Source organism: Stigmatopora argus, chromosome 11 (assembly GCF_051989625.1).
Source record: "Stigmatopora argus isolate UIUO_Sarg chromosome 11, RoL_Sarg_1.0, whole genome shotgun sequence".
In the NCBI taxonomy this organism is placed as follows: Eukaryota; Metazoa; Chordata; class Actinopteri; order Syngnathiformes; family Syngnathidae; genus Stigmatopora; species Stigmatopora argus.
The window spans coordinates 2830501-2845838 of record NC_135397.1 but is presented as its reverse complement, the minus strand read 5'-3'; the positions used below and the strand labels follow the sequence as shown (position 1 = coordinate 2845838).

At 42.4% G+C, this 15338-nt stretch overlaps 1 protein-coding gene across 2 annotated transcripts; it reads right to left on the bottom strand.

Moving 5' to 3' along the window:
• Positions 1 to 1558: 1558 nt before the first annotated feature.
• Positions 1559 to 14701, bottom strand: LOC144084506 (phosphatidylinositol 3,4,5-trisphosphate 3-phosphatase and dual-specificity protein phosphatase PTEN). Of its 2 annotated transcripts, XM_077612995.1 has the most exons (10): positions 13912 to 14699; positions 7989 to 8073; positions 7863 to 7907; positions 7743 to 7786; positions 7388 to 7626; positions 6539 to 6680; positions 5245 to 5313; positions 4738 to 4904; positions 3238 to 3600; positions 1559 to 2680 (listed from the first exon to the last, which is right to left on the bottom strand). In XM_077612995.1, exons 1-10 carry the CDS (start codon positions 13988 to 13990, stop codon positions 2495 to 2497), a joined length of 1419 nt encoding a protein of 472 aa, XP_077469121.1. In that variant the 5' UTR covers positions 13991 to 14699; the 3' UTR covers positions 1559 to 2494. The 2 variants fall into 2 exon arrangements, with proteins under 2 accessions (XP_077469121.1, XP_077469122.1); XM_077612996.1 differs by lacking the exon at positions 5245 to 5313 and having other exon boundaries at positions 13912 to 14701.
• Positions 14702 to 15338: the final 637 nt, after the last annotated feature.

The following is a 15338-nucleotide window of genomic DNA, read 5'->3' as shown; positions in this document are numbered from 1 at the left end:
GCTTTAGTCGAGGTCTCGCCACTCTGCGCTATCACAAGAGACATGGACGCTAATCCTGTTACTCTTTCATCGGGGGAGACTCCAAAATGGAGGAGGCCTCTTCCTCGTTTCATTAAAATGAACATTTACATCCTTGAGGCTGAGGTCAATGCGCAAGTAGACTCGGTCCTCGTCAGTAGGACAATAAAGCAAACACTAGTGGAAACATTGTCTTGTTAGTAACTAACAGTATTTCGTCGCCAAGGCATCAAATTGACCATTTTTCACTTTAAGGTTAAATTGTAAAGAGTTAGTTTGCATGAGATAAGACCTTATTGAGATGTAAAAATGTACAATTTATGCAATTCCTTTGTCAAAGAAAGTATATTGTCATTTTCAATTATGTCAATAAATAAATGGCCTTGTGTCAAATGATAACATGGCCATGTGAAACAAATATGACCTTACCATGTAAACAAAATGAATGCAACTTTTCAAAAGCAGATAGAACAGAAATAATACATCAAACTTGACACATGACAATGATATAAAGATGTGTAAAAAAAAGAAAAAAGAAGTGTAACTTCACATACATTTTATATTCCCTGGGGCAATGAACAAAAGGAGCAAGGGTTGAATGAGCTATAACCAAACAGAGATTGTCAAATAAATATATAAAACAGAATCCAAATTTGTCGCAATCCTGTCCCTAAAACCATCACATGCCGCTCCATCTCAACTATTGTCTGTCTGAAATTTGACAAATAACACTTGTGTTACTTCAACCCACGAAATTGTTGCATTGACCTTTAAGCACAGGAAGTGGCATTCAACTTTTTCACAACCCGCAACATTTGCAGCGATCATCTCATAGCTTCACAGACAAAAATTCACCAAAGTTTCCTTTTGCTCACTACCTGTCTGTCTACCACGGATGGCAACAAATGTCCATTCCATTTTAAATGGGGGGGTAACACAATCCCCTCCCAGTTGAAATGCCCATTAGGTTCGTGTTTTAGTGAAACAGCAAACCCGCCAACCTCGGCCAATTGCTCCCCTTATTAAGCAATAAACCGTATCAACAACGTGGCACATATTTACTCACAGAGGACATAGTCTAAAAATTTCCCCTAAGAAGACGGGGTGCCCAATCAGTCGGTGCACCTTTTGTATGCAACAAATTCAAGATTCTGTAGATGTCACGGTATGTCGCTGACAGCTTGACTGTCTGGGTACATTGCTTGCTGACGCGCTATATTAATACAGTGAATAGGCGGAAGCTACTATGCTCAAAGCATGACAACATTAGCAATCAACTATGTTTTCGTCTGCTACTGGTGACCGAGACGATCCGAATTAGAGCCGAAATGGGGAAGACGAAATCGGTTTTACAAAAAAAAGTAATTTAAAAATATTTTTGTTTTGCTAATACGGCATACACAATTTGAATTGATAAAAAAAACAATATGGGGAAAAAACGTATAAGTTGACAGGTATAAAACAGTGTCTTTTCTAACCCACGTACTATAATTTCTACTCCTATAAATCGTCGGTCATGAAGACGCTTGCAAACAGTCAGTTCCCCGCTGTTTTTTTTGTGTATTATATTTTTATTATCTTAGGATAAAAAAACATTAACAATTACATGGGATGCCTTGTTCTGCATAATTTAAACGTATACACAGTGGGAACAGGAATGGCAATGCTTTTTAGACATCATCACAGCCTCTTCATAGACCCACCCCCCTTTCCCCTGCCCAACCCTCCCCTCGAACCCAGCCCCCGAACCCACGGCCCGCATGCAGTTTGCACTGCACAAAGGCCAAAAAAGAAAAAAGAAAAAAAGTCACGTGAGACAGCCTGCAAAGAGCACAAGAAGCATTCACAGTAAAGGAGGAGCAGGAGGAGGAGGAGGAAGAGGAGTAAAAGAGAAGGAAGGAGAAAGGGAGTGATACAAAGTGACTGCAGCACTGGCCTTGGTTTGGACAGGAGAAGGAGCAGCATTGTCCCGAGTAGATCGTCCTTGACTTCAACTCCCGTCTCTCCTGATTGTGGTACTCTTTCTTTCCATTGTCTTTGACACACACACGCGCACACACACACACACAAATCCTTTATATATGATTGTAAATATATGTATATACATACACATGTATATACATATACAAACATTTTTTTTTTTTGTAATAGCTACAGCACCTTTTTCCCGTCGGGCAACAGTGTCAATACCTTCGCACGTGGTCGATGGCCGTGCCAAAAGGGAAAAAATAAAATAAAGAAAATAAAGGAAAAAACAAACAAAAAAAACAATATATTGGTCAGGATAGTCATCTTTTTTTCCCCTAAAATTGGCATTTTACAGGATGATATTCTATTGCCATTTGGGTTGGGGGGAGGGTAAGGGACAACAAGGATCTTCTTTTAAGTTTATATTCAAGTTTTCTCCTTTTTCTCTCTGCTGAATAATTTCTTCTCTCGCTGTTCGTTTTTTTTTGTCATTTTATTTAAAAAGAGTTCACACTTTTGTGATTTGCGTGTGCTGCTCTTCGTCAAAAGGTTCATTTTCCGGATCAGAGTCAGTGGTGTCAGAGTATCGGTAATGGTCTGGCTCATTGTCGCTGACGTCCGGCGTCACGGATGTCGAAGTGCTCGCCTCGGAATTCGAAGGTTCCTCCACGGTTTTTGTGAAATACAACTTCACCTAAGGAAGAAACAAGGGAAAAAGGAGTCTTTACAGTATCTTTACAAAGTTTAAAAGAACATTGAATGAACAAAGGTATCCTGCCAAAAGAATGTCTTTCCAAAAACACTTCCCCTAATTCTAGCATTAACTTCAAGTTATTTAGTTGGTCTCTTGTGCATCCTGGAATACAGAATAAAAAAATGTTAAGAGTTGTAAAAATACAAGATTTTTTTTCTTAATTGTTGAAAATTCATGGAGCATCCAACTTTAATTGATTTTTTTTTCAACGAAATAAAGCAAATCCATTTTCTTCCAGAATGAAAGTTGAGTTGTTCAATTTCTTATAACTGCCTTAATTAGTAGTAGACAGCAAGACGTAATTGCTACTCAGTACAGTCAAGTACGCCAATGCAACTACTTGCTCTTTGTAACAGAGTAAGAAAGGCAAAGGCGCACAGGCGGTTTTCACCTGGACAGATTTGAACCTTGTATCGATTTATTCCAAGTATGGCTGACTTGACGCTTCACTGAGAAAAGAGGCGACACTATCTAACACCTGGCAAGACAAAGGGTACCTTGAAGTTTGGCGAGAAGTAGCGGTTGGCTTTGTCCTTATTCGCCTTGTCTAGGTCATTTTTGGTCAGCGTCAGGATGAGGTAGTCCCTGTCGCCACCATCCCTGCTGCCACCATCCCTGCTGCCGCCGCCACCGCCATCCCTGCTGCTGCCGCCGCCACCACCGCCACCGCCGGCTAGGTCCCTGCACTCGGCGCTGCTCGGAGGCTGCGACTGTTGTTGGACCTGGCTGGCGCTGGCGCTTCCGCTTCCGCTGCCCTGTTGGCTATCAGCGTTGTTCACCGCGCCATTCTCCAGCTTCTCCACGCCCTCCTCCGGTCCGGGGATGAAGAAGGTGTTCACCCAGAAGTGAAACATCTTATCCTGAAATAGAACAGATGAATTAAAGTAACACAAGCACGGAAACTGCAAAAAATAAATAAATGACCCCGTCACCATTAGGCAAAAATGTCCAACCAGATCCCTTCCAGTAACCGACACATCAATATAAAAGATGAAATAGGTGGTGCAATTTCACACTTGAAGGGTGGGCAGACCCTCCTGAGACCCACCTCCCCCATATACAAGCATTTAAAAAAAGTCCAATTTCTATATGTCCTCTTTAATGTTGGTATGTGAATAATGGCTTCTATAAAATGAGGTCGTTACGCTTACTACCAGACATCGTTTTCCAAACCGCGGGAAAAAAAAAAGGATGCGTCTATTTGAGGGAGCCATTTAATTGTCTCCAAGGGGAAATTGAATGCAATATTGACTTTCAGATTGTTTTGTCACAAATAGTTGGTGTCTGGGTCTCCATTTTATGACATTGGCAGGAATAGACTATTTTGCCTGGGAGAGCCTGTCGACCCACCTCGTCAAAATGGATCGATCATTTATTGCCGTCAATGGCAGCCAATGAGGCAACAAACGCAATATAGATAAATATTGCGTGCCAAACACCTCTGCATTTTTAAACACAATGCAAATTATTTTTCAAACATTGAAAACACAACATTAAAATCTAAGCATTTTCAAGGATTGCAAGCACCCTAATACCAACACCACTGTACAAAAACATTTTAAAAAAATGTGGGAAAATCATAGATTTTCAAGTTCATATTTAGAGTCCGCCAAGTAGAAAAATTCTAAATTGGAAACCACAAAGAAAACCTGTGCAAAATGTGACTGATTTAAAAAAAAGGTCAAATATCTCAAGAAAAAAAAACACTCATTTTTAGCCCAGGCTGGAAAAGGTAGGCTACGCAAGCTAGGATCTTTTTTTATACCTACACATAACTACATGCTTGAGCAAGGAAAACCGGAATATATCCCACTGGGGTGTGCCAGGGCTTTTCCCTGTGGTGACAACGAGGCACTCCTAAAATGGTATGTGCAAACAAAGGCACTTGTAGGGAAAAGACAAGACCTTGGGTAAAAATGAGCACGTTAAAAGCGGGTTGCTCAAAGAACCAAAGTGTGTAAAGCAAAATGTCCATTGGACCTGAATGGAGTACTGACCTTCTTCATCATCTTGTTCTGCTTATGGAAGAACTCCACCTTGATGTCGCCACACACCGGCAACGGCTGCGGGAACTCGAAGAACATGTGCTTGTCCTCGCGCCGGGTGTGGGTAGGGTTGGACGTGTGGATCTTCACTTTCAGCTGGTACACCACGAACTGGGGATCTACGAGAGGCAACATGGACTTGAACGTCGGGAAGACGCTTTTTGGCGCGCCACGCGAGTGAGCTTTACCAATGCGTTATTACGTGAGTGATAACATGCATGCATGCTTGCAAATACACCGACATTACAAGGTAAGAAGGGAACATGCTACATGTGAAGAGACCCAAACCAGAGATGCAGGACCCTATTCTGATGGCTTGATCTAATCCTAACGGGGAGTGCCTGCTACCTAAAGACCGGTCCGGTCTGGTCCTGCCTACGGATGCTGGATCTCTGGGGCCCGGTGAAATAAAATGAATGGAATGGAAAAAAAAAAAATATGGATGAAAGACTCATTTACCCCAATGCCAATTCCCTTTCTTGAAGCCCTGAGGGGTTGGCTCGCTCCTGTTTTTAACGGTACTGTCTCCTTAAGAGAGGGAAAAGAGGAACATGGTGGTCACAAATGGCGCCCGACGGCGAGGGGGTTCTCAAGAGAGAGCACAGCAGGCACAAACACAAGAGAGGTGGACACAAATATTTAGATATGTTTACATCAGGCCAGTGAACTCGCTTTCCACCGAAACACTTGAGGCAGGTGCGAGGGTCCCGCTGACCGTGGGCTATATTTGGCCGATGATAGAAAATCTATAACCGCTCCCCCCCAAAAAATAATCGTACATATATGCCTTCGAATAGTAAAGGTTTAACTTGCGCTTCCGGTTTTCCTTTTCATTTAGTACAATATAAGTGTGCGTATCACTCAGAATAGGTCCATTTTTTAAGCATGAAAAAGGAAGATGAGGAGTAAAGAGAAGGAATCCGTCTAGTTAAGTTGAGAAGCCACAGAAATCATCTTTTCTAGACGAGTTGGACGACACAAGACAAATATGTGAGTTCACAAAAGGGTTATTTGTCTCTTTTCAACACAGCAGACACAGAAAATTAGAAATATATACAGTTAAGCCTAAAATCTGTATGTTAGATGGACATGAAACCAAAGTGAAATCATTTTCATAAGGCACTCAACTCCTATTGACGGCGTCTAATCTTTTTGAGTGGGAGAAGCTGGTAGCACAACAGCAGCTTTTTCCAGTCAAAACGGATTGGACGGCTAACGGAAAGTTTTTTTTTTTTAATGCAAAATAGATTCAGGGCTATTTTGAGCTTAACTATATGTAGAGTTCAAATGAAACAAAGCAGTACCATTGTTGAGCAAACCAAAGCAATTCATCTTCTATTTACTGATAAAAGTTAAGTGCCGTTTGATACCATAGCCATAACTATTTGGACGTAAACATTAATTGTCGATAAGTACATAAAAAACTGCTGCGCGTCGGACTAACAACTATTGTGTGCGATTTGTTAAGGTAGCTTCAGTGTGGGCAAACATAAAATAAAAAAATAAAAATAAAAACCAAATTTAAAAAGGTCAAGTCGACCTGCTTGAGGAGAAAGGCCGAGGGCCTCATCAATATGAAGCAGGCGGCAAATTCTTTTTAAAAAAGAGAAGCTCCACACTGGACCCACCGTGGCCCACGGCTGTAAAAAAAAAAAAGGCGTGGGCGAGCCTTACCGTGCCATATGCGTGTGCCTACGACCCAGTTTAGGGCTCCAAAATGTTGAACATGAGCATATGTGCGTGCGTGACTCACTGCAGGTGCCCCCGCTGAACATGGGCAGCGTCTCGAACACCATTTTGTGGAAGAGCAGCGCCACCGGCTTGTACTCCAGCTGGTTCTTCAGTAGGTAGCTGTAGTAGTAGACATAGCGGCGCTGGCTCGGGATGGTCACTCCCTGGTAAAGGCGCAGTGGTGAGCATAGAATCAGAAAAGGACAAACACACACCAGGCACCTTTTCAGCTAAAAAGGAGACCTTTGCAAGGCATTTCTTTTCTGACAGGCCGTGGGGCAAAACTGCAACAAGCATTTTCTGCACTGTCAATTGCAAATGATTTATTTTGGAGCAAATGAAAGTAATGTTTTGCTATTTCTCAATTAGTAAAATAGTATACTACATTGGAGTGTATTATATTGGTGTAACCACAGCAGGATAACCAGTTGCAAGATTGGTCAGCACAAAAAAAAACCTCATTCCTTATGTAAACTATGGATTTTTGGGGTAATATTTGGTAGGTGGATAAAAAGGATAAGCATTCTTATTAATTATTTTTCAAAACATTTGTTAATGAAGGCATATAAAAACCAATGTTTGGCACCAACCATTGAAAACATATAGTTTTCAATGCATTTTGCAAAAAGCTAATAACCACTGAAGAACCTAAACTATCACGAAAACAGAAAAAAAGGGAAAATTGACTGTTTGGTGTAGTGCTCCCTTTATTCACAATAGTCTATTAACTTCTTTTAAGCTTCATGAAACAATGTTATGAAGTAGTTAGATACTTTTAGCAAAGTTGAGATGCTAAGCCTTCAAACATTGACTGTAGGTACGTTTTTTTTTTTTTTTTTTTTTTAAGTGACTCCACCAAAGTGAGCCTCACCTTCTTGTCCCTTGTCCTGACTTCGCCGTAAAAGTCGAGCGCCTCTTGGGCCTCCAGGAACTTGCCGCGATGGAGGAGATAGGCGCAGATCATCACCCCGGTGCGGCCCTTGCCAGCCTTACAGTGGATGGCCGCCACGTGATTGTCGTCCTCGCTGAGCCACTGGTCTAGGTCTTCGCAGAACGGCTTGATCAGCTCCAGCTGAGGGGGGTTGTGGTCTTCGAAGGGGTACTGTGCAACTGGTCGGAAAAAAAAGCACCAGTCAAAATGTACTCCCACAAATTGGTATTAATTCCCATGGAAAGCATCCTTCTTAAAAATATTCCCCAAATTTTGCAACCCAAAAACGGCGTACCTCTGCAGTTAAATTTGGCAGCGTCGTAGTGTCTTTCTGCGCAGCTGAAAAGCCAACCAAGTCCAGTCAGAAATCGGAAACAAACTCACCCAGTGGAAATAAACCATGAGGAATACTTACAGGTTGTAGATTTTATAATGGTTTTTATGCTTTGAGTCCAAAAACCTGGTTCCAGAGAAGAGCCGCCGTTAGGAAACACAATCGATTGGGGGCAAACAATTTAACAGAGACAAGGCGGTAACTTACCGTACTACGTCGTCTATATTGTTTCTGTACACGCCTTCGAGTCGCTCTGCTGGAAAGCCCATGGCAATGATGTTTGGGTAGATATCTGTTCAGTCAGGAGGGTTAGGGAACGGCGCTCTTGGTTGGCCAGCGACGTAACACAATGAATTACTTGTTTGGCTATTTAACGAGACATTGCCATCGCTAGGAATTAGAGCACACCAGTACACGGACGCGGGCACGGGCAGCAGACCGTGACAAAGTTTTCAGCTCGCGTCAATAGCGCCGTGTCATTACGCTCGCGTCTAGATGAGAGGGCGGGAGGGACGCCGATGTGTGTGTGTGTGTTGTGACAGATGGCCTTGACGCCGAGGAGAAAGGACACGGGGACCTGAGCTCCTGCCCAAAACCCGGGACGGGCCTGGCCGGGCCCACATGTGGGCGCAGGAGAGAAGAGTTTTCGCTCCACGACGCGTGTATTTTTAGAGCGCAAATGTTATATCAGCGAGGCCGCAATGCGAGAGTATCTCTCGCCGGAGTTGGCTTTGCACGCCTCTCAAACTCTTTGCTAGGTACACAGGGTGCCCTCGGGCAAGTATCACAGAGGAGACGGACGGTTAAGGTATGGTCCGGTGTCGGGCGGGACGTTCCAAGTTCAAATGGAGTAGGGCGAGGAGGGAAGGGGATTTGAAGGTACTTGGAAATTGGATCAATCACCATCATTTTTTATCAGAATTGGGTACAAAAATAAAATTTAATAAAAAAAAAAGAACTTTTAGTTTTTAATTAAGGCCTAAATTAAGAATACACATCTTAAAATATGCAACAGATAGGAAACAACTGAAGCACAAGTTAATACCACCAGTAAGAGGACGTTCTGATATCTGTCGTAGATGGTGTGAAAATAAGTCATTAAACCATTTATAGAAATAACAATAGTGCAAACAAAACCGTGCCTTCATCACATTTTCATGATATGATGCAAAAATGAAGACTGCACTTATGCACTAAGGCACATGTGTCAAAGCAGCAGCCCGGGGGGCAAATCTGGCCCGCCGCATCATTTTGTGTGGCCGGGGAAAGTAAATCATGAGTGCCGACTTTCTGTTTTAGGATCAAATTAAAATGAAGAGTATATATGTATATTAAATGTCCTGATTTTCCCCCTTTTAAACTAATAATTGTATTTTTTAAATATTTTTTTTCTGTTTTTAGTTCAAAAATCATTTTGTAAAATCTAAAAATATATAATAAAAAAAGCTCAAATAAACATTGTTTTAGATCTATAAAAACTGAATATTCAGGGATTTTAATCCAGTTCTTATAATCCATTTATAAAAAAATATCTAAATATTATATCTAAAATGGTCCAGCCCACGTGAAATCAAGTTGACGTTAAAGCGGCCCGCAAACCAACCCGAGTCTGACACCCCTGCACTAAGGCTACCAAATTATCAAATTATAATTTTTTCCCCCCATTCTTACCCAACCTATTGACTCATGTTCAAACTACTAATGCATAATGCTATAGCTGCTTCCCACAACAGTAAGGCTTGAAAACTGTTTTTTTTTCTCCATTGGATTAACCATCACAATAAAAAGAATGTGGCCTAAAAGACTCGAAGAAATCTGTACATGACACTATCATATCCTCGAAAATGTCGAGACGAAGAAAGGGCCACTGCCTTGTGCGCATCTCCGCTGCCTTTTTTTTCCGAATGGCATGATGTCATCCAAGAGTGCTGCAGCGCAAGGGTGGGGAGGGGAAGGAGGGGAGGGCAGCAGGGGGGGGCCGACGGAGAAGCGTCGGGGCCAATTATACAGTGACACACATACGCTCTTAAAACAGGAGCACATCAGTGTCAGGTTGCCGCGAAGAGAGAATAATCGAGTTGGCGCGGGCGAGCGAGCGAGCGCCGCCGCCTACCTGCGAGTGAAGTCTGTTGGCCGCCGTAAAGCCCAGGGATTTCACACTTTTAACCGGGGACTAAAGGGCGAACGTCCCACGTCGAAACGCCACGTTTGTAATTGGTGACGTCGTTTTCATGTGGAAATTTGATTTATACGTTTTTTCCACCCTTCACTGTATTGCCGTTGAGCCTTGTTAGAGAATGAAAAGGCCGGCAGCAAATAATCGGCGCTGGTCCTCCCAGTCAATTGGACGCATATCGCCGTCAATGGCAGGTCGTGCTGGAAAATATGGTAAATTTAATGCTGACTGGACGTTCTTCTAGTTTAATTTTTGGTGCGGCTAAAGATAAATAATGGTGGATGACCCCCTAACATTACGTAGGGTGTCAGTAGTTAAAGTTAATTGGGTTCCTGCCAACGTATCGCTCATGTGAGCCAATTAAAGTTAATAGTATCAACAAGTTTTTATGTGACTACAATTTTCTGATGAGCTTATTGAAATATTTCTCTCAGGAGACAAAGAAGAGATAAGGTTAGTCAGGTATCACTAGCAGACTTGCGGACACAATCAAAAGACCCCAAAGGCGCTTTAGCTTTAGCTCTAACAAATCTATGTTCAATGCGTGTTCACGTCACAGTGATGTAATCTTTTTCATGGCTTTATTGTTTTCCAATCGCCCTGTATAATGCTAAGTGCTAATGGCGGCTCATTCTTTGCTTCTGTTTTAAGCAGCTACAGTGTGCAAGGGTCCCTTAGCAGCAACCGGCGTACATACGGCGCAATAATCCGAGCCGCGCATTAAAGCATTTATTAGAAGTCAAACGTGGCGTTTCATAGACTTCTATAACCCTTGGACCTACTGACAAAGTGATCCCAGCCAGACTTATTTCAAGTGTTTAAAAAAAATTCAAAAAAAAGCTCCATAGCTCCCAGGAGAGCCTCGGCCCAGGGCATGGGGAAGGGAGGAGGGGGTCCTTGGGCTGTGCAGCTGAGAGGAAATACAGATGCAAGACCCCCCTGACGGAAGCCCTGAGTAGGAGGGAAAACTGAAGAAAAAAAATCTGCCATTTTCAGGAACGCCTACTTTACAATCCAGCCCTTGCCTGACTTCCATGCGCACGCCAAATCTACAACGGAGAGTAAGGGGGGGAGAGAGAGAGTGGGAATCGGCGAGCCAGGGGGGAGGAGGAGAAGGGAGGCGGTGAGGTGGGGGGGAGACAGGAAAGGAGGAGAGCAGAGGAAAGGGGGCAAGTGGGGAGGGAAAATTAGAGTGGGAGTAGTCAAGAAAAAGAGCAAAGAGGAGCGAGGCGAGGCGGTGGGCCCATACAAGATCGCCGCTTAACTCCGATTTAACTGTGTATTACATAACCGCATATTGTTTCAGACGCCGCGCCAAAAAGCGATAACAGGGCCCGCATTGTAAAATCAGAAACGGAGAAGTCCCAACCCCCACTTTTTGTGGGACATGCCTCTTTCACCACAAGCTATGTACACGCAACAATCACTTTAGCATGGAGAGAGAGACATGACACATTTCATCAGATGACATCTGACTGAACTCTGCAAGGTACACACTTCCGGGACATCACATGGACTTTAGTTCTCCGTACAAATATGGAGGCTTTGCCATGCGGGGGGAAAATAAAATAAAAATTAAAAAAAGTTATTTTCAGGCTGCACCCATTCATTTATTGGCTGCAATCGACAGCGCTAGACGTCCAATCCATTTTGACTGGGAGAGCCTAGCCCTCTTAATGGATTGCAATAAAACAATATTTACAATTCCTGCCAAAATCACATTTTTGGTTATTATTATTCATTCTAAAAAAATAAAACAAGGTGGGCCACTATTAGTAAGGACACTCACTATTCATAAGAAATACAACATTACTAGTTTGCATGATAAGCATTCTCCAGACCGTTCAACAACAGAACGCTGATTTCGAGGATAACTTAATGCCTCTGCACGTTTGCACTTCCATGTGCAAACGGTCCGGCGGCATGCTAAATGGCGGCCCATATTTGGAAATGCTGACGTAGCAGTGTATCAGGAAGTAGACTGCACCGCGAAGAGTTGGATTTTTGCCGCTGCACACGCGAGCCGTTATTTTACTCATTTTTGGGAGATAATAGCAGGAGGGGAAAAGGGTTTTACTGGTTTCAGCGGGAAAGCAGCAAACTGAAAGTAGCTAGTTTCCTCCCAAACTGCTCGAGACCAACACGTCTGTCAAAATAGTCCTAAATGGTTCCATCACCCCCTCTTCCATTGGAGGTTTTGCTCTGACAAACCTCTAATGTAAAACAGGGTGTGGGTTTGTACAATCCTTTTCTAGCAATGATCCAAAATCCAAAAGTGCATCCTCTCCATTTACACAAAGCAGACATAATTCTCATGGAATAATAAAACAAAGACTACACACAGCTAAAGCTTAATGTCTTGCCAGTCTGTCACACCAAGGCCAACGACGATTATCATTTACAGACGACTGAACCAAAACCACATTGAGATTCAATATGAACATTTTTTTCCTCAATTGAGTGAATATCAATGATAATGCCTGTTAAATTCCAAGTGTTAATTGTCAATGCAAAATATTCCCACTGAATTTCTGTTAAGCGAACACGTGCACAAAAATCCGCTGTCGCATTTCTACTCAAATGCCAACGACAAATTCAAATTTGCGGGGCAAGAAAACTGGCTTTGTTGGTGACTTTTCAGCTTTTTCTCCATCATTGAAAGCCATTTTATGGATCAAGCACCGTTGTTAATAACTACCGGCCAAATTGAAAAAAGATCTATTATGTGACAATAAAAACAAGTTAAAAAATGCCATCTATTTCAACTCAATTTAGCATATTAGCAAAGATACACACTTCCTTACATAATCCCTACATTGAAAATAAAACTTTAGCACCGGCTAGTTCCACACCATTGTGCTATTGAAGGTTGTAATTATCCAACAGAAAACTCGCAATGCAATTACTTTTCCAACAGTACATAACTTATGTCCCAACGCAAACAATTGTTTACAGATGTTTCCACCCATTATGATCAATTGCCAATGACAGCACTAGACGTCCAATCCATTTAGACTGGAAAATAAATTGTCAAAATGGATTGAACGTCGACTCGTATTTAAACACAAGCCTCCAAGTTTTAATAAATCGGGTATCTATCACTGACAATGGGTTAAATACTATAAAATTTTAAAAAGGTGTTATTGGAGGTCATTACCATTTCACAAAAGCAGAATGAATCATATATAACATTATAATTGCGACCTGACTTCCACATTTGCAGATGCCAAATCTTTGCAGAGGCCGAGTTAAGTGACCAAAAATAGTCATTTGTCCTTCAAATGGTTTCAAACAGTACGTATAACAAAAATAATGTAAATAAAGTGGAGAATTTACACAAATGTTTTTCTCTCCCTCATTCGTGCTGTTAGCATATAACGTAAAAAAGAACTCATTGAATAATTACCTTTTTGCACCCAAACGCAAAATTCAACTAGAGCTCTTTTCAATCATGCATATATTTTTTTTAAATCTAGCTCCCTGATAAAATCGAGTTATCGCCCCAGCCTAACACAAACCTATAATATCACATTACTAATTATGAATTCAGTCCATTTTCACCCATTTAACCACGGTTACTGACCTGACACTGTTGGGATGTGATCCTCCCGTGCAGATGACACTAAATGATGCTTCAGAATGCAAAAGGTGGAAGATAGAAGCAACTCGAGCCGGGTTACCTTTGCGTTTTCTGAAGCTCGCACACACACACACACACACACACACACACTGGTTGTCCAGTAGGACGGGAAATTCCTGCTGCGATACGACGGTGACATGAGTGCACGCCGATTTGACAGATCCACCATCTTTCAAACACGCTTGATGACAGCCCGAGCTAGCCCCCCTCGCATTTCTCATGGCCCGCCTGCATGCACAATGAAAAAATAAATAATAATAATACTCTATGCAGCATTATGGATGAGTGAAATACCCCACGATAGGAAAGGATACATGTTAAGTCCAGGTCGAAGCCGTCCTCCTGGTATCTCCTTTTGTTCCGGCTGACAATTTCTTTAATAATGGCAGTCATTGCAGCGGCTGCCAGGAGTCTATTATGGGGAAAGGTGAAAAGCAGGCTTTAAGGGTGGTCGCTGGTACACTGGGGGGGGTTCTGCTCGGTAAATCGGGGCCAGGGGGGGAAAAAGGGTCCTCCTCGGGGCTAGCCAGCCGAGCTCGTTGGGATTAGACAGGCTTCCTCTGGAACATAAAGACGGGCCTTGCTCGGCTTCTCCTCGGCGAAGGCCCGACTTTTCCAATCCTCTGGCCGCTCTTGCAAATACTCCCCAGCGAAATACATGCAGTTCTCCACAAAATAAGCCTCGCTTTCAGTCCGAAGCGAGAAGAGAAGTCACCGAAGACGAAGAGGGGGAAAATAAAGAAGCCCGTATCCAGTCACTGGGACGGGGGACGAAGGGGGGGTCGGAGCTACGCTAGCTAGCTAAACTAGCGCGCTAGGTAGCAACAATGGCTAGCTCCGGGGTTTTTTTTTCCGATCCAAAAAGACCTCCTTAGCGATTCAACATTGTCACCGAGCGCTCGTCGAGAACATCGCGGGGAAATAAAAAAAAGTGACAGTCTCCACCTCAGTTGTATACAGACTATACAAAGATCAGCAATTTGCACAGATTGCTTTGACAGCTCCGTCCAGGGGAATCATCTTTCTTTTTTAGTCGCTCCAGCTGAACTCAGGCTCCCATCATGGCCTCCACCGAGGAAAAAAGAAGGTAGCGCAGGCAGGGCTTTTAGTACGCGTACCCCTCCGCTTCCGTGCTATAGTCCCTCGGTGCGATTGAACTTGATCGCTAGGTCGTTAATCGATCAAAGGTGAACATGATAAATGATGACGCGACTTGAATTTTGTCATGAAATGATATTTGAAGAAAAAAAGTGGGAAACAGATGGGTAACAAAAGGATAGCGGCGGAAGGATACCAGAGATACGCACGCGACGGCTCCCTTCTGTCAGTGATCACGTGTGACTGTAATTGGGGAAGTTTCTTACATAAAATGTCACTTTTTGCGCTTCCAGTCGCGTTTCTCTCCTAATACATTTTGATATCAATTATAAAGTAACAATTTATTCTAATTTTTAAGTATAATCATACATGTTGTAATTAATAACTGTAAAAAAAGTCAAATGTAAAATTATTTACCCTATGACAAGGCAAGTGAAAACTGATCACATTTTTGGGTTGTGTATAAAATCTTAATATAAACACAATTAATGCCATTTTTAAAAAGTATTGGAGTATTTAACTCATTGCCTGATAGTATTGAATTCAATGCATACGTCCAATTCATTGGTGTTTAATTTTTTTCTTTAAAAATTACATTACATTTTAAAGAAAGCAAAAAAATACGTTTACTTATTGCATTTTT